The 25000-nt window shown below is 43.1% G+C and overlaps 1 protein-coding gene across 2 annotated transcripts in view; it reads left to right on the top strand.

The window, feature by feature from the left end:
• mfng (MFNG O-fucosylpeptide 3-beta-N-acetylglucosaminyltransferase) overlaps window positions 1–18030 on the top strand; it is a 79577-nt gene extending 61547 nt beyond the window's left edge. Inside the window, exons 5-8 of one of the 2 annotated variants that reach the window (XM_063199100.1) lie at window positions 91–176; window positions 2477–2642; window positions 13008–13093; window positions 16672–18030. In XM_063199100.1, coding sequence (XP_063055170.1) covers window positions 91–176; window positions 2477–2642; window positions 13008–13093; window positions 16672–16723 — 390 coding nt within the window. In that variant the 3' untranslated portion in view covers window positions 16724–18030. Of the gene's footprint in view, window positions 1–90; window positions 177–2476; window positions 2643–13007; window positions 13349–16671 lie in introns of those variants that run through there. The other variant, XM_063199093.1, reaches the window with a different exon arrangement.
• Window positions 18031–25000: the final 6970 nt, after the last annotated feature.

The following is a 25000-nucleotide window of genomic DNA, read 5'->3' as shown; positions in this document are numbered from 1 at the left end:
TGTCTACCTGCGCGTGTGTGTGTGTGTGCGCGTGTGTGTGTGTGTGTGTGTGTGTGTGTGTGTGTGTGTGTGTGTGTGTGTGTCTTCCAGAGAGAGGTGACGTTCTGGTTTGCCACTGGAGGAGCTGGCTTCTGCCTGAGCAGACGACTGGCTGAGGGGATGGCACCCTGGGCAAGGTAAGATTTTGTGTGTGTGTGCGTGTGCGTGTGTGTAAAAGATGTCATGTTATTTGGGGATGACGGGTTGTTGCAGTGTGTAAGTGTGTATTCCACCTAAACTGTAGACTGAAAAGGCCGAATTGATCTAATAATGTTTGGACATTTGGTGTATAGCTGTTAACTCATCGGCATTCAAGGCTCAGTTGGCCCATTAGGGCATCGGAACGCATGTGGATATCTTCAAAGACTTTATATAGGCCTATGTTTGCTTGCTGGTGGATGTTTGTCGAGAGACTTACAATTGATCTGTTGTGCTGGTGTCTAAATTATATGTTTTTGCCTCAGGTATAACGCCATACACAGACTGTTCAATTACAAGGATGGTGTAGAATACACATAGACTAGAGGCTGAATTGTTTCTTAAAGGGACACTGTGTGAGATTTTTAGTTGTTTATTTCCAGAATTCATGCTTCCCATTCATTAATGTTACCTTTTTTATGAATACTTACCACCACCATAAAATTCTAAGTATTCATTATGACTGAAAAAAATGCACTTTTCTTACATGAAAAGGGGATCTTCTCCATGGTCCGCCATTTTTATTTTCCAGAAATAGACATTTTTAGCTGCAAAAATGACTGTACTTGGACCATACTAGAAAATATTAGTTTATTACTTCGTAAACTTTCATGAAAAGATCAAATTTAGCAATAGGCAGCCCATTTTCAGTTCGCTGCAAGTTGCAGTACTCTTTTTGACCATTTCCTGCACAGTGTCCCTTTAAATCGGTATTATATGAATAAAACAACAGGACAAGTCAGACTGTGGAGGTAATATGCACTGGCTTCTGGAGATCATCCAATCATGGCTGTATTCAGCTTGAAAACACTGAGGATTCCATGTAGGTTATGTTACACACAGTCTTGTCCAGTGGTCCCAGCTTTCAGGAGACCTCTGCAGCGATCAGGCTGCCTAATGACTGCATCACTCAAATATCTGTGGAGATATTTACTGAAGCTCTATCTCTTTTGACACCTCTTTTTTATTGTGATCTGCACCTATGGTCCCATGTTCGAGGTGACCTCAAAGGTGATTGGCGACAGTCAGGCTGCCAAATGTCATGAAATGTTTCACCGTTGTTTTTTGTCTACAAACTACGTTATGATCTTCTCCTGTCCAGTGGTCTCACGTTCATGGAAATCTCTGCAGTGATCAGGCTGCCTTATGACTAGCCTCGCGAGCCATCCTACGTACTTCCGCCAAAGGATTGGCTCCACTACTGTAGTCTGGCCGTGCTTCTCTGTGGAGTGCCTGGAGCAGTAGAATTTTGATCGCAACGCCCACCCAGAAAACAGCCAATAATCGAATACGCCCCCCACGTGGGGGCGAAAGGGGGAGGACGCTCGTGACAATGACGTACACATCTGCACCAGAGCCATTGGTCTGCGCTATGTTGTTGTTGAGTAACTGCCAGCGATTGGGTGAGAGGTGTCCAATAATTTCAAACCATAACTGAGTGCAAACTTCTTGCTTCCTACAATCGCTTCAGAGCAAACAAATGCCAGACCATAAATACGAAATGAAATGGTAGTATTATGGGATGGTCAGGACCAGGCTGCCTTATGACTGCACCACTCACATATCTGTGAAGATACTGACTGAAGCTCTAGCGCTTTTGACACCTCTGTTATATTGTGACAATTTGTGTAATTTGTTCCAAGAGCCATACAACTACTGTGTACAATTTATCAATTAAGTGCTAAGACAAACACAATGACTTTTCTGCATAGGGATCACCCTGATGTACTTATTTTTGTAATCTATTTTTTAAATCTAAATATTTGTATTGTCTTTGTATTTGTATTTGTCTACACAGAGCAACCCGGAAGATGAATTTCCCCATGGGAATGCATCAAATTTAAATGTGATCTAATCTAATTTGATCTTCTCCTGTCCAGCGGTCCCAGGTTCGAGGAGACCTCGGCGGCGATCAGGCTGCCGGATGACTGCACCACTCAAATATCTGTGAAGATATTGACTAAAGCTCTAGCTCTTTTGACATCTCTATTATGTTTTGATCTTCTCCTGTCCCGTGGTCCCAGGTTCGAGGAGACCTCTGCTGCGATCAGGCTGCCGGATGACTGCAACACTCAGATATTTTTTCAAACATATTTTTATCTATACAGAGCAACCTGGAAGATCAAATTTCCTTTGGGGATAAATAAAGTCTAATGTAATCTATTATAATCTAATCTAATCCAATGTAATGTAATGTAATATACAGTAATCTAATCTAATTTGATCTTCTCCTGTCCAGCAGTCCCAGGTTCGAGGAGACCTCGGCGGCGATCAGGCTGCCGGATGACTGCACGGTGGGCTTCATAGTAGAGCATAAGCTGGGGGTGCGCATGGTCCACAGCCCCCTCTTCCACTCACACCTGGAGAACCTGCTGATGCTCACGACCAGGCACATTCCACAGCAGGTGAGGTGGCATCCGTGTGTGTGTGTGCGTGTGCGTGTGCGTGTGTGTGTGCGTGTGCGTGTCATTTATTTGTGCACTCGTATTCATGTCTGTGTGTCTTTAGGCATGATTTGTGTGAGCGATGCACAAGTTTTCACCTTGTCAGTAGCCTCTTAATGCAGATGGGGTCACCAGCGGGCCTATTCACTATTTGCTGAAAATACTCAACCACTTTGTACATCATAACAACATTGCTATGACATTACAGAGAGCCTTAAGTAACAGATTAAGACATAGCCATGGCATTTCTGGTGACAGTAAGATTATAACATAGGCTCTGGGCTAAGGGGTTAATGAATTACAAATAGCAACATTCCAGGCTAGACAATGTAGCCCAAACTCAATATGATATGTGCATTCCAATATGCACACTCCTGTCCTCCACGTGTGCTTGTGGCCTCGCCCCGCCTCCAGGCCCAGCCTCCGCGGAGAAAGCAATAAAGTTTCCCAGCTGTCAGCCTATAGCCAGAACTGTTTTTCATTCACCATCCAAATTGCAAATTAGAAAATGACATTAGAATTGTGCTTTTTGAAAGATATTGAATTCATTTTCTGTCGTCAGTGGCATCATCATGAGGTCACAAGCAGGCAAGTGAGAAAGGGAGGACAGAAGTCCGCATATTGGAATCCACTCTTACGGCTTTCAGGCCGACCAGAACGGAGCCGGTGTCGGTGCTAGAACCAGTCACATTCGGCACTTAAGTGCTTGTCTGCAAACCGCCCGTGTTCATACCGGGCTCTGAACTTTTTCCGCACGTGACTGTGTTACCCGGATGAACCTGCTGACGGCCACGCTGTGTCACGGTTCGCAGAGGAAAACCTAGTATTTTGCGGTTCGCATTGCGAACCAACTTTCCGGTTCGCGAACGTTAATGTCTGTGGCGTGAACACGACGGCCAGTTCGAGATTAAGGTGCGGGAGTGGGCTCCAGCACGGTTCTCAGTTGGCCTGAACGCGCTATCTGAGGTTGACGTTGAAGTTCCTCACGAGGCCATTAGGGGCCAGCTTTCAGAAACTTTCAATGAACTCCCACGATGTGAAAAAGTCCACATCCTGAGCATTGCTACTTGTTCCTGACTTGCTATCTCCCTCTTCCCCCTCCTATCCCCCTCCTTTGGCCACTAGTCTAAATCCCAATGCTTTCTCAGCAGATGTGTTTTTGGCTGTAATTACTGTTCTAAGCCCGCATAGAGAGCAGCCACATGTTGGTGTGCCTGGATGCATGTTCTCCACGTAGGGTCCTGTGTGCCGTGTGCCCGATATGTGGCCTCCAGCTTGTTAATATTGTGCTAAGGCACACGAGCACGCACGCACGCACGCACGCACGCACGCACGCATGCATGCACGCACGCAGACACATACACACACGGGCACGCACACACGCGCGGACACAGACACAGACACAGACACAGACACACACACACACACACACACACACACACACACACACACACACACACACACACACACACACACACACACACACATGCACAAGCTCTAGTCAAGCTGCCACCTGTGTTAAGATGACAGCTCGTTCCTCAAGTGACAGAATGGAACAGTGCTTAGTAGACAGAGAGACGGAAGTAGACACACACAGACGCACACACACACACACACACACGCACACGCACACGCACACACGTGTACACACACACACACGCACACGCACACGCACACGCACACACACGTGTACACACACACACACACACACACACTCATTCACATCTGTCACAAAGTGCTCCTTATAGTTCCTCCTCCTCCTACTCTACTTCTTCTGCTCCCACTATCTCCCTTCTTGTTCCTCCCTTCCACCTCTCTCTCTCTCTCTCTCTCTCTCTCTCTCTCCCTCGCCTTTTTTCCACTGCCAGTTTTCTGGTAGGCCTACTGTTCGACAAAGCACAACGCGGCCGCCACTTTTTGCTTTTCATATAGGCACAACACAGCTCAATCGTAAAGCAAAAAGTGGCAGCCGAGTCACACTGTGTCGAGCTGTAGGCCTACCAGAAAGCCGACAGTGGAAAAGAGGCATCTCTCTCTCTCTCTCTCTCTCTCTCTCTCTCTCTCTCTCTCTCTCTCTCTCTCTCTCTCTCTCTCTCTCTCTCTCTCTCTCTCTCTCTCTCTCTCTCTCTCTCTCTCTCTCTCTCACACACACACACACACACACACACACACACACACACACACACACACACACACTGTCAGGTCACTCGTTGGCAACACCTGTGTTCTCCAGGAACATCAGAGAGCAGCAGTATAACATTGTGCCCTCATTATGATATGGGTGTATGAATGATGTTGCCCTCTCTCTCTCTCTCTCTCTCTCTCTCTCTCTCTCTCCTTTCTCCTGTCCCATCACTCGTTGGCAACACCTGTGTTCTCCAGGAACATCAGAGAGCAGCATGGGTGTATGAATGACGTTACCCTCTCTCTCTCTCTCTCTCTCTCTCTCTCTCTCTCTCTCTCTCTCTCTCTCTCTCTCTCTCTCTCTCTCTCTCTCTCTCTCTCTCAGCTCAGGTCAGCTTAGCTGTGTGCGCTATGTACTGTAAATAATGCAGCACACATCTTTTACATTATGACGCGGTGTGTTTACCACATGTAAATGTCAACGCAAGCACCAGATACCTGAAATAGATTCAATTAACCCGTTGATGCCTAAAGCACCTGCAACAAAGGCTACTGAATGCTAAAGCCTGTTTTAAGAAAATTTGCCGTTGGCCTATAAAAACCTAAATATCTCGGCCTCTGAAGCACATAAAAACATGCAATAAGTCGCATTAAAAGGCTAAGACCCTCATCTTGAATTAGAATGTTCATTCAGCTCTAACATACCAAGATTTTCAATAAAATTGTCTCAAATCCAAAAAAAACAGCACAAATGTTGCGTCATGCAGCTCCAGGCGCCAGGGCCAATGCAACATCCAGCACCAACGGGTTAAGCAAATTTAAAATTTAAATTTAAAAAATGTTCTTTCACTAAAATACAGTACAGGGCATATTTCACCCAATACACAGTAGGCCTACAGTCTTTCTTTTCCTCTTTGTAATGTTTTATGGAAAGCACACTAAATTGCTTGTATTCATGAAATACGGCCTAGAAATAAACCCCCTTGGCCAGTTATGTTATAGTACATACTGTATGTTGCACAAATTTGCATACGATAAAAAAAAAACCCACGCAGAAGGCGATGGCTAATTGGGGTGGGTAATTGGCTGGCAGACTTCCATCTACAAGCCGAGCTAAATACCGCTCCTCAAATTCCCCTTTGGCCTCACACCATGCTGCCCAGGAAAGCCAGAGTGCAGCTATTACGTACATGCACATGGAAACTTCGGAAAACATAAAACCACACAAAAAACCCCAGAAATAAACAAAGCATTATAGGGTCAAATTTAAAGTCATTTCCCATGTACACGCGCTTTGACATAAAAAAACGTGCAATTACTGACGTTTGGCTTCTTAAGGCAATGCATGTTATCAATTTAGGCACTGTCAGTGAGTTGCCACACACAATAAGGCCCATGCTTCATACATCCAAACAAATTAGAATTTGTTCAGTCAATTATTGTTTTCATACACACACTGTAGACTAATTGGGGTTATTCATTAGTGTGTACAGTCTTTGGCCACATACATCCGTCGGTAACCTACAATAAATTAAATTTAATGACACTAAAAAATACTAATATCCAACAATGAAACAAACATTAAGACAGAGATGGGGGAGTTATGCCAGTGGGTCGTAGCCTCTCACTGCAGATGGGCCCGTCAACGGAAACTTTGCTGGAAACACTCAACAACTACATCATAACAACATTTCTATGACAATGCAAAGTCTTAAATAACAGATTAATACTTCATCTTTACCAGTTTGGTGATAATAAGGCTATAACAGAGGCTATGCGCAAAGGGGTTAGCGAATGTGTAGTGGTGCAGGTGCTCTTTAACCCCTTAATGCGCGCCGTACCTCCAGTGGCACACTGTAATAGACATTGAAATGTAACTACCATATACTACAATACTATGACACAACACAGGCCCTTTAGTAATGCACCACGACTTGGTCATTACCATACTGGTAACAACAAATGTATAAAGCCGCGTCTTAAGGGGTTAAGGAAGGGCAGATAGCTTACACATCAAATCAAACAAATTCCCAACAAATGTTTTTTGCCACACACACTGACGCGGGTCTTTATGTAAGTAATAAACATGTGGTGTATGGAACAATAACTCACATGCTCGAGTAACACCTCAATAGCATAGCAGTGTATATAAACTGGTGTCGTCAACATCATGCATCTTGCACAACATATCTGCTAAAATTGAAAGGAAGGCAACCTATTAATCATACTCATTCCTACACCCAGGCTATCTCAGAAGCAATCTACATTACAGTAACTGTGCATCCAATGACTATTATAAGGCTTAAAATATGACAATGCAGCGCATATGCAGCAACACTGCATTTTTTGCATTTTAACATGTATATTAAAATACAAACATAAAACTGTGATATATTTCAGAATGGTGTCTTTAGTAATGTTCATTTTAGCATATTCCCTCAGTAGCAATAATGCATATACTGTATACGCTAACATGCTTATGTTACGGTAAGTCACGTTTATCCAGATCAGGCATCTCACGGAGCATAACTCCTCAAAAAAATATGAAAGCGAAGTTAATTAACCGGCAAGGCATTCATCCTCATCCTTACACGCCCTCAGAGGCTACCTGAGCCGTATTAGGCTACATTAATTAACTTAGCCTCGTTAGCTCGCTCGCCCGACTGCCTGCTTGCCTGCCTGCCTGCCTGCTCACCCATTCATTCCCATGAACCTTTGTGGAGATGGGATGTTCAATCTTCCAGGAAGTTAACGAGCACATGTCAGCATAGCAATTAACAGGGCCAGTGGATTAAAAAAATAAAAAAATAAATAAAATGGCAGCGAGCAGGGGCATTTTCTAGAATAGCTGTCAAAAATTAGGTCCTTGTAAATTTTAGCAGTTTCCCCTCCGATCAGAAAGCTTCGCTAAAACATCTGCTGCCTTTTCGTGGGTGGGGGAGAAACTCATTCACACACTCACACACTCACAATTCATAACTCATAATAGTCGCTATTCCCATTCATATTCACAATCTCCTGCATTGACTACATGGACTCCATAACCCTCTCCACAGTCTGCACACTGTATTCATGTGGCACTTTATTATTGTAGGACTGTTTGTGTGTGTGTGTGTGTGTGTGTGTGTGTGTGTGTGTGTGTGTGTGTGTGTGTGTGTGTGTGTGTGTGTGTGTGTGTGTGTGTGTGTGTGTGTGTGTGTGTGTGTGTGTGTGTGTGTGTGTGTGTGTGTGTGTGTGTGTGTGTGTGTGTGTGTGTGCGTGTGTGCGTGCGTGTGTGTGTGTGTGCGCGTGTGCGCAAGTGTGTATGTGCATGCATACATTCATGTGTGCGTTCGTGCGTGCGTTCATGCGTGCGTGGTATTTCTGTGCACAGGTGCATGTCTGCACGTCTATACATTTGCATACACATGTGTGTGTGTGGGTGTGTTGGGGGCGTAGTTCTACTATGCATTTACATATGCACTCAACTATGTGTGCTACGTGCATGCCCCTACATGTAAATGTGTGCTTATTCACCCGTGAACATATACCCGTGCCACTTCCATTGCTGTTATGATGAACATTACATTGATGACTGACTCTACGCTCTCCACTCAAAGGAAACACACACGTTACGCATCTCACTTTATTGTCACGGTTATTACTGCATTGATCACTGACTCTGACACCACTCCACTCCACTTCAAAGGTGACCTTGAGCTATGGGCTGTTTGAGAACACAAGATTTACTTTAGATGTGCATTTAACTGATCCACATGCACTGGGACGCTGACAGCTTTCGCTGGGCCCAGGACAAAGTCATCCGAAAGGGCCCCCTACCCAACAATGTAATGGGGACCCAATTTTGGGCCCCTTAGCCCCATGGGCCCAGGACGACCTACCCCTTTGTCATCCGCTGTCGGCTGGCCTGCACATGCAGTATGTGGGTGTGGATATATGCTCCTGAGCAATTGCATGTGTGTTTGTGGGTGTGCGTTTTCACACAGGCACAGGTGTGCAATGTGCGCTCCTCCATCCGTACTCTGTGCCTGTCAATTTAATTGTTTTTATGATTGTTATTACAATGATCACTGATGGACTCTCCACTCTACAATCTGCTCCACACAAAGATAACACACACCCATGCACGTCACTTTATTGCTATGATTATTGTTATTACCAGGGCTAGATTAACGCACAGGCTAGATATGGTTGTAGCCTAGGGGTCTTCACCTGCCAGGGGGCCCCAGTTGACCAAAGGGGGGTCAGGGGGTGTGTATAATTGGAGAAATGTAAGGCAAGGCAAGGCAAGGCAAGTTTATTTGTATAGCGCATTTCATACACAGGTGCAACTCAATGTGCTTCACAAGATTAACAAATGCCTGTTTAAAATGCATGATTAAAAAAGAACATGTAAAACATTAAGATAAAACACAAGGTAAAATGATAATAATAATAAAATAAGATAAAAAAAATATAATAATCATGAGAAAAAAAAAAATTAAGAATTTGAGCAAGTAATGTAAGAAGGTTCTGTATTGGTAATTTAGTCTGCTGTGTCAGGTAGAGTTTTAAATCATATCCATACTCCTCTTGGGTGTGAGTAATTTTGTTATGACATTTGCCTTCTGTGGGCTGCAGCTTGGGGGCCTCGGGGCCCCCGGCCTTCTTAATACGGCCCCGGTTATTACACTAATTTAGACACTCTACTCCAGTGTTTCCCAACCAGGGGTACGTGTACCACTAGGGGTACGCGAGCACATCTCAAGGGGTACGCGGAAAAATGTACCAATAACAAATATATTGAGTGTAGTCACATTGGGATAGAGGAACAGAGCCTGAATGAGGGCGAGGGGGTACTCATCATATGAGAAAGGGTGTACGCAGGACAAAAAAGGTTGGGAAGCACTGCTCTACTCCATTCCATGCCAAAGGTGAGAATGAGCTATGGTTGGTTTGAGATGTTCATGTGGTTTGAAATGATCTACCTACAGTGTGTTATTTGCATATTCATGTGTGTTTGAGTGTGTGTCTTCACACTGGCACAGGTGTGCTATGGGTGCTCGTCCATGCATACTCTATACACTTATGCATGCCACTTTTATTGTAGTCATGATTATTGTTGCAATGCTCACTGACTTTCCACTCTACAATCTGCTCCACTCAAAGATGACACTCACCTACGCATGCCAATGTATTGTTATGGTCATTATTACATTGATCACTGACTCTGACACTCCACTCCACTTCAATGGTGACCCTTGAGTTATGGGTTGTTTGGGATCACAAGATGTACTGTACCTATTGATAAATTGATATAACCCACATACAGTGTGTGAGTGTGGGTGTGTGTGTGCTAGTTGCATTCATGTGCGTTTGTGAGAGTGTGTGTGGCACAGGTGTGCTATGGGTGTTTGTCCCTCCATACACTATACACTTATGCATGCCACTTTTATTGTTTTCATTATTGTTATAATGATCACCGACTCTTGAAAAAGGTAGGTCTGCACACTGCAGAGTTGTTATTTCGTTTTGGTTTTCTCGTTTATTACTTGTTCTGTTTTGAGTTGGGAAAAGGAACATCAACACAACTCCCCATTTTTTGGCCATATAGAAAAACTGGAAAACAAAATATGGAGTCGTTATTTCGTTTTCCGTTTGCCAGATTGAATGGAATAGTTGAATGATCGGATGATACACGGACCTTGCAACCCTCCAATACATTGGTATCGAACATGTTGCGATCCCTAGACGAGGGGGTGACGTTGACAATTTACTGCTTAGACGTGAAGCCTTTTATATATACACTTTAAATACTATGTCACCTAAAGGGATGAATATGTACTTTGATCTAAAACCTTTTCTGTAACTGTCTCCGATTTGTTTGTTGTTTTTTTTAAAAAACATGTGAAATGTCCTTTATATGCTCATGTACTTTATTCACATTTTTAATTTCTTGTTTCTTGAAACTTGCAAATGTTTTTGGTTTTGCCTGATGCATGATGGACACAGGCCAAGATGCCTGTCAGTCCATTTGATTGACACCCTTGGGTGCCTTGCCTGGGCGGGTGTATGAATGATCATGTGATATAAGTCACAGCTTCTTCCTGTTACCCATATGCCTGATGAAGATCCAGGGTGATCGAAACGTTGCATTTTAAATAATAAAGTTTATTTTTGGAGCTTATCGGCAGTGTGCAGACCTACCTTTTTCAACTATCTGATTTTTTTTGTCTGGCACCTGCAACAAGTGTTTTTGGATGTGCGCACCCTACCCAAAACTAATGATCACCGACTCCCCACACACTCTCCACTCTCGTTCCACTCCGCGGTGACACACATGTCGCCTCAGTACATACAAAGAAAGTTGGCGTCTGCGCCTTAACTTAGGATCGCTTGTTGCTTGGTGCGACTGCTCACCAAAAATAGTGATACTATAGGACAATCAAAAAGATGAGGCGCACACAAGGCTTGCAGGTTCAAAAAGTGTATTGTGGCCGACTTCTTTTGTTAATTTGTCGGCCACAATACACTTTTTGAACCTGCGAGCCTTGTGTGCGCCTCATCTTTTTGATTGTCCTAGCCTCAGTACATATTGTAAGTCACTTATATGTTATGGTTATTATAACATTGATCATTGAATCTGACGCTTTCCTCTTCACTCCAAAGATAACCCAGAGTTACAGTCTATTTGAGAACACGAGATGAGCTGTACCCACATGTGTGGGTCTACGTATGTCTTTGGTCCTAAGCATTTGCGTATGGATGTGTGTGTGTGTGTGTGTGTGTGTGTGTGTGTGTGTGTGTGTGTGTGTGTGTGTGTGTGTGTGTGTGTGTGTGTGTGTGTGTGTGTGTGTGTGTGTGTGTGTGTGTGTGTTGTGCGTCTGTCTGTGTGCATGCTGGCACATGTACCCAATAAAAACAGATTCTAGTGTTAATTCAACACTGAAAGAGTACCCTGGCACCAAATACACTCTAGAATATGTTAAATTGACTCTGAAAACGTTGAGTCAACACTGCGTTTTTTGTACTGTGTGTATGTGTGCTTATCCCCCAATACTGACCATACTGTACATACAGTACACGGCATGGTTATTGTTAAGAATATTATTACACTGACTTCAGAGAAGACACCAGGGGTGAGTTTCTCAAAAGGGAAGTTGTTAGCCTGTTAGCAACTTCGGTAGTTGCCAATGGGAAAATGCATTGAAAGCAACGAAGTAGCTAATGTAGTAAGCAACTTTGGTTTCGAGAAATTCACCCCAGAGCAGCACAGATGCAATACTGTTCTTCTTTTAATCAAGTGCACAACATAGGGACTAACGTTTCCATGGACTGTGCACAATGTAGGGACTAACGCTTCCATGGATTCTGATGAAGATGGTATATCCATTGAAACACAAGTACCTATGTTTTGCACTTGATTAAAAGAAGAAAAGAAGTGCTGCTCCGATGTCCTTCTCTTCAGGTAAGATTTCCTGTCTGTCTCCCGTCGATGCATCAGATGACAAAACCAACATGATCTCCAAAAATTCCGTGCTCCTGGACACGGATGTTAAGGGCACAAAATCCGTGTCCAGGAGCACGGATTTTGCCAAAATTCCGTGCTCCTGGACACGGAATTGTTTTCCATGATGGACACACAGAAGTGCTCTCTCTATAGGCTATTCCCATAGCTCCTTGTTTCCACAATCTTGTGTTTTCTCAGGATTTTTCCAATTTCAAATATTTTTTCTAAAAAAAAAACATTTCCTACTGACAGGTTAGGGTTAGGGATTGTTTTGGTCTGGGCACAGCTAGTTTTCTTTCATGCATTATATGAATTTTATAGCCTAGCAACCAACTGGAAAAGGTATTTCTCAAAAATATGTCTTTAATGACAGGTTAAGGTTAGGGAATGTTTTGGTCAGGGCACAACCTAAATTGCTATAGCATTATTTTGTTTAGGATTAGCATTTGGTATGTATTTTCTAATGATAGAGTTACACAGTGCTGTGGTAATAGCCTATAGAAAGCACATCCGTGTGCCCATCACGGAAAACAATTCCGTGTCCAGGAGCACGGAATTTTGGCAAAATCCGTGCTCCTGGACACGGATTTCGTGTCCTTAACATCCGTGTCCAGGAGCATGGAATTTTTGGAGATCAGGCTGACAAAACAGAAGTGCATGGAATTACTGCTCACATTGATCACTGACTCTTTCCGCTCCACTCTACTCCAAAGGTGACCCTGAGCTACGGCCTTTTTGAGAACAAGATGAACAGCATCGAGATGAAGGGAGCCTTCTCCAAGGAGCAGGACCCATCAAGGTCAGAAGCACCACGTCCCCCACCCACATCTAACATGCATATCCCACACAGGGGTGTAGTCTACTTTTTTGTTGTGGGTATACTGTATATTTGAGCATTTATGAAGTGGGTATACTGTATGTATTTGTGCCATGCTAAATAATGGATCAATCAATTTTAGGTGGGTATACTGAAATCCCTGAAATTCTGAAGTGGGTATACCGCGTATACCTGCGTTCTACGTAGACTACACCACTGATCCCACATACCTCTAACCATGGCCGTAACTACTTGAGGGCACAGAGGTCATGACCTCTGTATTATTTTCAGTAATGTAAAATGTATCTATATGATGAAAATCGATATATGATCAACAATGATAAATTCAGTCTGTATTCGCCACCCCATTTATCCTCACCACCACAGTGATTAATGAAAACAAACTTAAGAGTTTGACTGAGGTGTTTGAAGCTTTCTAAATGTACAGTATGCAGTACAGCATGCAGTATTTGACCTCGGTATTTGAACATGGCTGGTTACGGCCCTGCCTCCAACATGTATATCCCACACACCTCTAACATGTATTTCCCACACCCTCACATCCCTGTCCACAGACCCAACATCTACTACATATCTAGCCCCGACTCTTGCACTTCATACTAGTGGTATCATCGATTCAGCAATGCATTTCCCGTCCGTCCCCTCTCTTCTCTCCATAAGAACCCCCTCAGTGTGAATATCCGGCCCTCAGTGTGAATTACCCGGTGTTCTGAAAGGTTTTCCTACATTGTCATATTTTCCTACGTAATATTGTTTACAGTAAAATACAAAACAGTAACACCAAACAGGGTGTTAGATTTACGAGATGAAAGATGAATAAAATGGCATGGTCATGGATACAAGTTCTACCAAAAACCTGGATTTTTATTAAACGTTAACAAAACCGCTAGCATAACGAGTCAGTTAGCTAAGTTGCCAGGGTCACACTTCAATTTCTAAGACACACATACACAAATAACGATAATAAACACACACTTGTAGTGTAAATTGTAAATTTAAGTACTGTATTTATCTGTTCTCCGCTAATGTTGCACAGTGTTAGGATCAGCTGGTGTTGACGTTTCATGGTCTGCGCATGCCCAATAGGGGTTTGTAGGATTATCTGGCACGAAGGAGTATTTTACAGGACACTGGCCCTACATCTCCTCATCCACAGCCTCACTCCTGAGCATCTCCATGCGAATGCCAGGCCTCATCTCCCTACATCACCATCCCAGAACATTTCGGTTCTGGAGAGAGCACTTCACTTCATTTTCAACCGATGTTTCTTTGAGGAACCTTCACCTTTCCACAATGGGCCAACATTCACGTCTTCCTATCCATTGCCTCATATCCACACATCGCCATATCCATTACATTACATCATTACATTACACTTAGCTGTCGCTTTTTATCCAAAGTGACTTACAGTTGTCATTAGTACAGGTTGTTGGATACAGGCCATGGTTACAGCAGTGTGGAGTTAGGTGCCTTGCTCAAGGGCACTTCAGCCACGAGTGCTGAAACGCTAATATCTGTGGCGTGAACACAACGTCCGGCTCGCGTTTAGGTGCGGGGACAGGCACTGGCACGGTTCTCAGTCGGCCTGAATGCGCCTTATGTGGGTCCCCATCCCTACTCCTGCTCTCCACTCCATCAGCGATCCCCTGTATGCCAGAAGATCCATAAATCATGCAGATCTGCTGCCACCGCTACACACTACAGAAGACTGCTCTGCAACTACAATCTAATCTTATCTCCGCCAGCCTTATTCTCTTTTGTGTTTCTCCCTTGCTCTGTCTTCTGTTTGTCTTATTCTTTCACTTCCACTCAGGCTCTTCTGGGCTGCTCTACACAAGCCTCTCCTTGTGTCTCTTGCTCTCTCATTGTCCTCTCTCACACACATTCCTCCCCCTCTCTCTTTCTCTTCCTTTCTTTCTCTCTCTCTCTCTCTCTCTCTCTCTCTCTCTCTCTCTCTCTCTAATAAAATGTGCAATTCATGTGGCTCACATGGAGATAAGTTTGCAGCAATTTATGAAATAAAATGTTCAGTGTTCATGGTCGACCTGCAAATGTTCCCTTCTTTCTTTCGTCCGTTCTTTCTTTCTTTCTTTCTTTCTTTCTTTCTTTCTTTCTTTCTTTCTTTCTTTCTTTCTTTCTTTCTTTCTTTCTTTCTTTCTTTCTTTCTTCCTTTCTTTCTTCCTTTCTTCTTGCATTGGAAGTATTTCTTTCTTAATTTTCTACCTTTTCTTGTCTTTTGAAACTTAATTTTAGTTCCGTCTTTCTTTCCTCTTTTTTTCTATCTTTCTTCTTTTCTCTCCTCCTTTTTCTTTCTCCATCTTTCCTTCCTCCACTCCTTCATTCCTTTCAGCAGAGGTGCTTCCCTTCCTCTGACCTGTTTTCAGTGTTCTGTGTTCCAAGTTCTTCTGGTGGCATTGGAAGTCTGTGCAGACGGTAGCTCCTTGTAGCTCCTGACGCTACTACACTACACGAGCCAGAAAGCCAGACATGGAGGAGGTCCAACACTGAATCTCAATAAATTTGTCCTCTCGGATCTCCACTCTCACACTCTTGATGGTCTGGACTGGAGCTCTCTGTATTCTCGACACACCTTCCCTTCCCTTCTCTCTAGTGTCTTCCTCGTGCTTCACTCCAGAATGTCTACAGGTCTGGTGTTGGGTCTATGGCTCTCGATATTTCAACTAAGAGAATGGGGTGTGGTGTTGCTGTTAATGTTATGAAGGAATTATTGATTTTAATGAATTAATAAAGACGACTTTAGTCTCCCTCCAGGTTGGAAATGGTATTGTTATATTGGTGTGTTTACAGTCCATGTAAAGCAGAAAAAGATGTATAACTTGTATATCCCACAGACCTCTAACATGTATATCCCACACACCTCTAACATGTGTATCCTTGTTATGACTCGATGTGTTATCTCCTTATTTTTGCATAACCGGGCCTTAGAATACATGAAATGCAATAACGCTTTAACTCCCAGCATGTGGATGCCCACCTCCGCACACAGCCTCACTACAGTGTATTATGGCCCGTTCGTGTGGAGGCCCAGCCTGATCTCCAGACGTCATCCTACTGTATCTAAATCCCCACTCTTGCTTCACTACATGTTACAGTAATTGTGTATGTACTGTAAGCAAACTGTAATACACATTTGAAATGATCTTGTGGGTGACATAAAATGACCTGCCCCGCGGGCCAGATTTGGACCCCAGGCCTGAGTTTGACATCCTTGCTCTACGGCATGTGAGCCCCACAACAACAACATTTACATTTTAGCATCAACATCTTTCCCATCCCAGCACCCCCTTTCCCAATCCTGAACAACTCCATGTGAAGGCCCAGCCCCATTGGCATACGTACATCACCATATCCACATCCAATCCACATCCCCACTCTTGCTTCTCTGCAATCTCCGCGGGCCAGATTTGGACGCCAGGCCTGAGTTTGACATCCCTGTTGTTTGAAGAAGATGAGTGGAAGTAGGAAAAAGTAGATGTTCTAATTGTTTCTGTATCTTTTTTTTTTTTTAATTCTTGCAGATTCAAGACAGTGCACTGCAGGCTGTACCCATTCACCAGCTGGTGTCCATGACCCTTCAAAAAAAATGAACTCCAACTCCCAGAAGCACCTGTGCACATTTCCGGCCATCTGATTGACTACATGGAGTGTTCCATTGATGCATTCCTCTAATCCATCAGGAACATGGGAATTCTAAAAGGCTGAAGATGAACTGGGCTTTTGATGAGCTGATCTTGAAGTAGAGCTTGAGTTGTGGAGCTTCTTCCTTTGAACCTTTCATCTCCTCGCGTGCCCTTGGTTGTTGTATGGCCTTGGGTATCTCGTCCCCTCAGATCTTCTGAAGACTAATGGGATATGGCCTTATATATGAAGCTCAAAGTAAAATAAATAAATAAAAGAAATCGTCTCTCGGCTGGAAACCCTTTAATCTGGGTGCGCACTGGAGGACCCTGCCAGAGATTCTTTAAGTATAGAGATATGCCATTGTAATAGGTTGCTATGGACACCTAACATGACCAGGTTCCGGTCTGCCTAAAGGGGATGTCATAATGCTCCTAGCATTGAATAGAACAGTCCTTAGGTCTGCCTAGGTCTGCCTAATAGAACTCGGAAACAATGGGCCAATGGAACCTCTCTCTCTCTACTCTCTCTGACCAATGCTTTCCCACAATCCCTCTCTTACTGTAAAGCTCTCAGAGGCAGGGGAGGTCAGAGGCAGCTGTGACATATTTCGGCACATTTCTGTTTGAAGCACGTGTAGTGAGGGTTAAGGTTGTATGTATATGTATGCTGTGTGTTTGTATGGTTGTGCGGCTTAATGTTGTATGTGCAGTGCATCCTTGATGGTAAGATGTACGAATGTACATCCTTGAAGGTGAGAATGTGGATTTTTTTATTTTTTATTGATGGAGCACTTTTATATGCCATTATTAGTACATGAATTTATACAGAGTTATATTTATCATGTGATATTGTCATTGTATTTGTTCCATATTGGAATTGACAATGATGGGGTCTGTTCAATCATGTTTAGCAGAACCTAATACAAGAAAGGAAATGTTTATGTTACTCGGCTTCTGTTTAGAGAGCATCCAACCATATTACAAAGACAAGGCCGTCAAAGACTAGAGGTTGATTGTTGCTACAATGTTAACCATCTTATAGTACAGTGTATGCCAAAAGCACTATTGAAAAAGTCTACTTATTTACATTTGCAAGATGGCTGACAGCAAGTATTAATTTGTACACATTTTCCAACGCCAGAACAATGTGCACTGCTCAAGTAAGGCTGTTTTTCTCGGAAGAACAACCGCACAGCGAACAAAAAGAAACAAATGAAGCAAAACAGCCTTAACTGAATAAAGACTCCATCATTCATTAACTCAAACCACCCTTTTGTGTCTTGTGTTCTTGTTTTTGAAGTACAGTACCACGGGTAAGATTTTTCATAAAACCAGGTTACACTGTCACACGCACGCACATACACACACAAACACACACACACACACGTGCATACACGCACGCACGCACGCACGCACGCACACACATGCACACACGCGCGCGCACGCACGCACGCACACACACACACACACACACACACACACACACACACACACACACACACACACACACACACACACACACACACACACACACACACACACACACACACACACACACACACACACACACACACAATCACAACAGAATTCCCATTCAAGAGTTGTTAAAATAGAACATGATGAACTCGACAAACAGATGTAACCGTGTAAACCTGTGCAATCTTTTCACCCCATTGTGCTGATTAAATTCACTCAAAAACTTAAACAGAGGCGCACACACACACACACACACACACACACACACACACACACACACACACACACACACACACACACACACACACACACACACACACACACACACACACACACACACCACACCACACCACACCACACACACACCACACTACACCACACTACACACACACTTCTTTTAGACATCATTGATCCCAGTAGTTCAGCTTTTACTCACCAAACCCCCACAATCTGCTAATGAGGTACACCGAAAACAAATGGGACGCCGACGCACACACACACACACACACACACACACACACACACACACACACACACACACACACACACACACACACGCACACACACACACACACACACACTTTGTTTAGACCCCATTGACCTCACAGTCCAGCTTTTACTCCAAAAAAATCCCTAAAAACCTACTAATGAGGTACACCAAAAACAAATGGGCCAGGATCAGTGCTGGCAGCCACCCTTGTCCTGTAATGATTGATAATGGCCGGCCACCTAATGCCTCTTTAAGTGCAACCCAGTGTGAGAAAGAGCAAGAGACATTGGCAGCAAGCCCCTGGAAAAGGGACAGTTTTAAAGTTTCCAAACTGGCTGGCTGGCTGGACTGATTAAATATATTTTTTAAATTATGCATTATGTTTCAGACCAAATTTATTTTTCTACTTGGTTTTGGTTTTAAGAGTTTCTGTAAAGATTTTTTTTTTCTGTGATTAAGATTTGCCGGCTTGGAACTTGGCACCTTTATTTCGTCTCCAGTCACCAGCTGCAGGGTGGTTTACATCCACATCACGACTGGTCTCATAGCATGTCTATTAAGCTGTAGAGTACACATCAGCCATTTTTGGACGGGATTAGTCTTAGTTTGATATCAATTTATCAAATAAAAAGGACATATGATACGTATGTTCCATTTACAGAGTCCAAACAAATGCACAATTTGCAGACAAGAAATCCCAACAATTCTACTAGATCCTAACTGCTAAATATTCTGCTAAATATTTTGTTAAATAGTGTATATTGAAGATGAGCCAATGGGCCAGTCTGTAATGTCAAATCAAAGACAAACAGGGTGGTTGACGTTTAAGGCTGTATTCCAATTCCTGAAAAAATGGGTGGAAAAATTGAGAAAAAAATAAAGAAATAAATAAAGCACTCAGTGGTTCGTGGAATTTTACTTAATTTTTGGGAAAATGTGTCCTGTCGTGTGACATCATTGGTGTGACATTTCTGTAAGATACAATAAAATGATTAATATTCTGCACAAACATATCCCCAATGCTCTTTCTGCTATTGTTCCTTTAACCCCCACCCCACACACACTACTACCCACCCGCACCCCCACCCACACACGCCTATGCGCCGTACATGCAGACAACTGTGATTTCACTGCATGGTTTCACTGTATTACTTGTAATAATTGTGTGAATGTGACAAATAAATCTCCTGCATCCTTATACCCTTGCGTGTTGCATGAAAAATAAGTGAGGATTGAGTAACACAATGCCTAAGCATGTCACACCACAGGACATGAAGTCACACCACAGGAAATTCACTGCATTGTGGCCATTTTAATCCTTTTGTATTCGTGACTGACCTCCGAGCTCATGCTAACTAGATAATGATATTGTGTTTAAAGTGTTTATGAAACGAAAACAAAGTAAAGGAATTGGACCATTTCCAGGACAGATTCTGACAGTTCTAAGCCTTGTGAATAAAATGGGATATTGTCTGGGTGATATTTTGTCCTAAAAGTCATGTTAAAACGTTCCCAAAAAGTGTTATGTTCGGTTTTTTTGGTGACATGCAAATTTTATGCAAATGATATGCGTGACATAAAAGGGGGGAGTTCACCTCATTCCACCTTGTTCAGATCAATGGCGGCTAGTACCAAACCAAAGCGCAGTGTCAAGCAGTGTGTTGCTGGAGGGCCGAACGGTGCCAGCTGCAAAAATGGCTACTTGACAGAAGGAATATCTTTGCACAAGTTCCCTTCTGTGAAGAATGATGGAACTGTGGCCAACTGTGGAGAAGGCTAAAACAAGGGCTCTGTGGATCCAATTCGTACGCAGGCACCGGTGTGGCAGCTTTTGTGATGTGCACCGGATTCTCATCCGCCCTGTAGGCTATCTGCTTGTAGGATAGACCAGTGTTTCTCAACAGGGGTGCCGGGGCACCCTGGGGTGCCGCAGGCCACCCTCAGGGGTGCCGCGGAAACGTGGCTGATAAATAAATTATGTAATATAATACATATTTGTCTAAATTGATAAGGTAATGTTAGTCAGTGGGATCTTTTATCTGCCATTTGCGCACATCAAAGTAAATATAGGTCGCCCCAGTCAGCTGTAACTTCGAACGTAGGTCATGTGACATCTCCAAATGTGTTACTTTTCTAAGCTTGTGTGGTATCGGATGCGATGCCATTTTACGGCTTGTTGGTTTGGGGTGCCTTGAAATTTTTCATGAATTGAAAGGGTGCCTCGCCTAAAAAAAGGTTGAGAAACACTGGGATAGACTGAGTAAAGTTAAGTATAGGGTACAGTTGGGCTAAATCAAATATGCCTGTGTAACAACAAGACTCTGATCTAATTCCAAAGTGTAGGCATAACATAAATGACAGCCCCAAAACATTTGCTGACCATATCGAAGATTGTGTAATCTCTGTTTATGTTGACATTCGCTTCCTGCCATACATTTGTCCCACATCGATTGCCATAGCCTCGTACAAGCAGATGTACATGTGGATGAGAATTCCGGTGCATATCACAAAAGCTGCCACACCGGCGTGGTTTTGAAGCAAGCTCATGGTCACTGTTGTGCTCGGCACATTTCCACCCCTCGTGCTTCACCACAAATGTGGAGATCACGGGCATGGTTGGACTGAAGAGAATGCTATTGTCTCAAGCAGTTCCAACAATTGACATCGCCGGCGTGCAGACTGAAACTGCCCCTGTAACTGCTCGTGCACTGCTTTGCTTTAAGCTATGTTTTACCTTGTCCATCTGCTTTGTATGTTGTTTTCAGGAAAGGGTAATGCACATTACATGCCAAACCGATGCAAATGCTCTCGGGATATGCACTTTTTGTTGATTGCCATTCAACTGGTCAATAAATTGGTTTTGGGATATCCGCGCTTCAGCCTCCGTGGTGCTCTCGGTCGAGGACAGCCAACTCACAGACTGGGCTACTGCTTAGCGAATAAACGGAGATGCATATAGCGTAGGCCTACTTTTTTTCTCTCTTCTTCTTTTTTAGGATTTCGGGGCTGCTCCAACAGCCTATTACCTCCGTTTTTTCTCTAGTTGATAATATTTTTGCATGTACATGCATTTCAATCACACTATATCGCGCAATTGAATCAAAATGCACCCCATTTGTCAACAAATACACACGCCATGTCATCTTTGGGTCATGGCAAAGCGCCCTTAGCAACCGTAACCATAAAGAAAACAAACTGTCAGGCTAGGTCAACAATCGTCACTTCGCCTGTCAGACATGTCACTTTCTGCAGATGTATCAGTGCCTCTGAAATAGATTTGTGCTGCTGTTTTTTTTTTCTCATGAGGTTGGATGTGTGGTTTTTCGACACGCTGATGTTTGTATCAGAATTTTGGTTCCTTTATAAGATGTGGGTCCATCAAATGTGTGTTGTTTTCTCAGATCGCCATACTAGCAAACCAGGGACTCTCCTCTTTGATATCACAGCCCAGCTCCTTAGTCACACCAAATTTCACAGAATACACACTTTGAGTTGCCATTTTCACAAGTTCCTCCAGGATGATTGGGTTCAAAGTCTCATCGATGCTATCAGAAAAAACAAGGCTTTAATGGGAATGACCGTTTGTTTTCGTTTCATAAACCCTTTAACCTCGTAATATGTCTTTTCACTCATAAAAAAACCCTTTCTTTCCTTCCATAAGACCAGTCACACCACTGGACACCATAAATGAACCTAGGCATTGTGTGACATATTAAGAGGTTAATAGTCACCTTAAACTTCCACACCACTCTCCAATAACTGAGGTATAACTGGTTAGGAACCTGTCTTTAAGACCCTTGTAGTTGGCCTTGCATCTGCCCTTCCAGGAACCTGACTTACATGTCACCCTGCATTACGCAATTTGTGTTACGAGTTGAGTTTTTTTCACATTCATATTTTTTAATATATTCATATTTATGCAATCATGCCAAATGCTTTATAAAGGATTCAAAACGTTGTTGGTTTATTTATAGCTGTACTATATATTCCAGGTTGTATTAATGTTACAGTCACACCACAGGACATTTGACGTATAAACCTTTTCATAAATCTGAACAAAAATGTTTCTTCTCATCTAAGACTAATATGAAACATGATGTACCACATCTTCTTTCATTTACATTTGTTTTCAAGAGGAAAAATATCAATTTTGTAGGTTTTTAACTTATGTTACATAAAAACAGGGCGTCATGTCAACCACCCAACAACAAAAACAGACAAAACAGCCTTGGCCTTGAGCAGGAGCGCCGCCAGAAATTTTGTGCCCCAATAAAAGATTCCAATTTTGGGCCCCCTTATGGGCCCCTGTCAGTGCTGCAGTGCTTGGGCCTTTAGAATCTGGAACAACCCCCCTTAGCGGCATCCATGCTGCCCATGAGGATTGTCAGCCCACCAAGAAAATGCCCCGTTTGCCTGCCACACTGTTACCATTCCAGGCCTGTTGCCATCACTTCCTACAATCCTATACATATACTGGGGCAAGATAGTGCTCAATTTCTTCACAGCAGATGCAATCTCTGTAAGCGGATTGTGCTGTACTGTATATCTTATTTCCAAACGTGCATTCCCTGTAGGGCTGCACAATATATCGAAAATGCGTGCAAGTGAGTGAGGGAGTGTGTGAGAGAGTGAGAGAGACAGACAGACAGACAGACAGAGAGACAGAGACAGACAAAGAGAGGTATACATGCGAAACAACTTGTAATGGTTTTCACTGATACCCCGGCTCTTCCTCCCTGATGGTTGTTAATACTTCAAATACTCTATGCAAATGTATGTAGCCTAACTCTATCTTTTGGCAACAGTGCTGTGTTGCAAAAGTTATGTTCATCAAGTGGAAAAGAGAGAGCGAGGGAGAGATAGACCACAGATGCAGAGATGAAGAGATCAAAATGATTCAGAAGCAGTTGTTCACACCTTTTTTTATGCGGAGATGCTTATCCTGCTTATCCAAATGGCTCCTAAGCGCTTCTGATGATTGCAGCCTATACGTACAGACAGGGCTGATAGGGCAGATTGTTTACTCTCGTACGTCTCATAAAAAAAGTTTGTTTAATTAACTCTGGTGGAATTTCACAGCAGATGCCAAACCAAGAGATCAAGCCAACTTTGTGGAAAGTTTTGCAATTAGCTACGGTGCCTTCCATTCGCATGCTTCAGCAACTTGTTACAAGAGAGAGGCACAACTCAATGGGCGTACTTGACGTTTTATGTTTGAAAAAAAAACCACGAGGAAGTGTGAGGGAGAAACTTTGAAATGTGAGGAAAAGAGAGGATGACAAAAATGAGAGAGGGTGGGGGCGGGAAGGGAGGGTGAAAATGAGAAGGGAAATAGGAGCAAGAGAGATGGGTATGGTGAGAAGAAGAAATAAACTCGAGAATTAAAGTGTTTAAGGTGTGTGCATCAGCAATTTGTTACAAGTGGCACAACTCAACACATGTGACGCTTATGCAAAAAGAAGTGTGAGGGACAAACTTTAAGATGTGAGGAAAAGACAGGCTGACAAAACTGTGAAAGAAAGAGGGAGAGTAAATGAGTCAGAACGATGGAGATAATGAAAAATGAGAAGTCAGAAATAGAGATTTAGGAACGGAGAGGAGAGCACAAGAAAGAGGGAAAGTGAAGAATTAAGGTGTGTAATGGATTCTGCTCCACACTGAAGGGCTTTCTTTAATATTGATTCCTTTGGTTTATGGAGCAGTAGTGCATAATCCATCTTTAAAAAGGCACAGCAGCATCTTATAAAGTTTAGTTTAGTTTAGTTTAGTTTATATAGTTCAAACAAGGACCAGGCACAAGAGTCATTGTTTACAATAGTAAAAAGATGGCTTGATACAGCTAATTTCCATCTGCAGTCCGTGGGCAGGTGAGGCAAAACTAAAATACAGTACTTATATACAGAAACAGAACTGAAGATGGCAAAAAATTGCTGTTAATATCCGCAGAGCTGACATGTTAAATTCATTTTGATACATCTCAGTTCATAAGTTTGCAACTCTGAATGACACAGACACCTGATAAGTCTAAATCTCTTGCTTGGTAATGAGATGGTAGAAGACTACAAAGACTACTAACATCAAAGAGAGTAGAGGAAGAGGATTCAAACTCAATGCAAAGGAGTGCTGTCAAGTTTGGTCCTCTAAGGGGGCATTGTCCCCTCCTTCTTCTTCTCTTTTTGTGATGTTTGGTGAAGGCTTGCACAAGATGTGCGCTACCGCCATCTACAAACTCTAAAGGTCTCCTAACTGAAGGTCTCCTAA

Source organism: Engraulis encrasicolus, chromosome 1 (genome assembly GCF_034702125.1).
Source record: "Engraulis encrasicolus isolate BLACKSEA-1 chromosome 1, IST_EnEncr_1.0, whole genome shotgun sequence".
NCBI classification, from domain to species: Eukaryota; Metazoa; Chordata; class Actinopteri; order Clupeiformes; family Engraulidae; genus Engraulis; species Engraulis encrasicolus.
The sequence above is the reverse complement of the archived record's forward strand: the minus strand, read 5'-3'. Positions and strand labels throughout refer to the sequence as shown.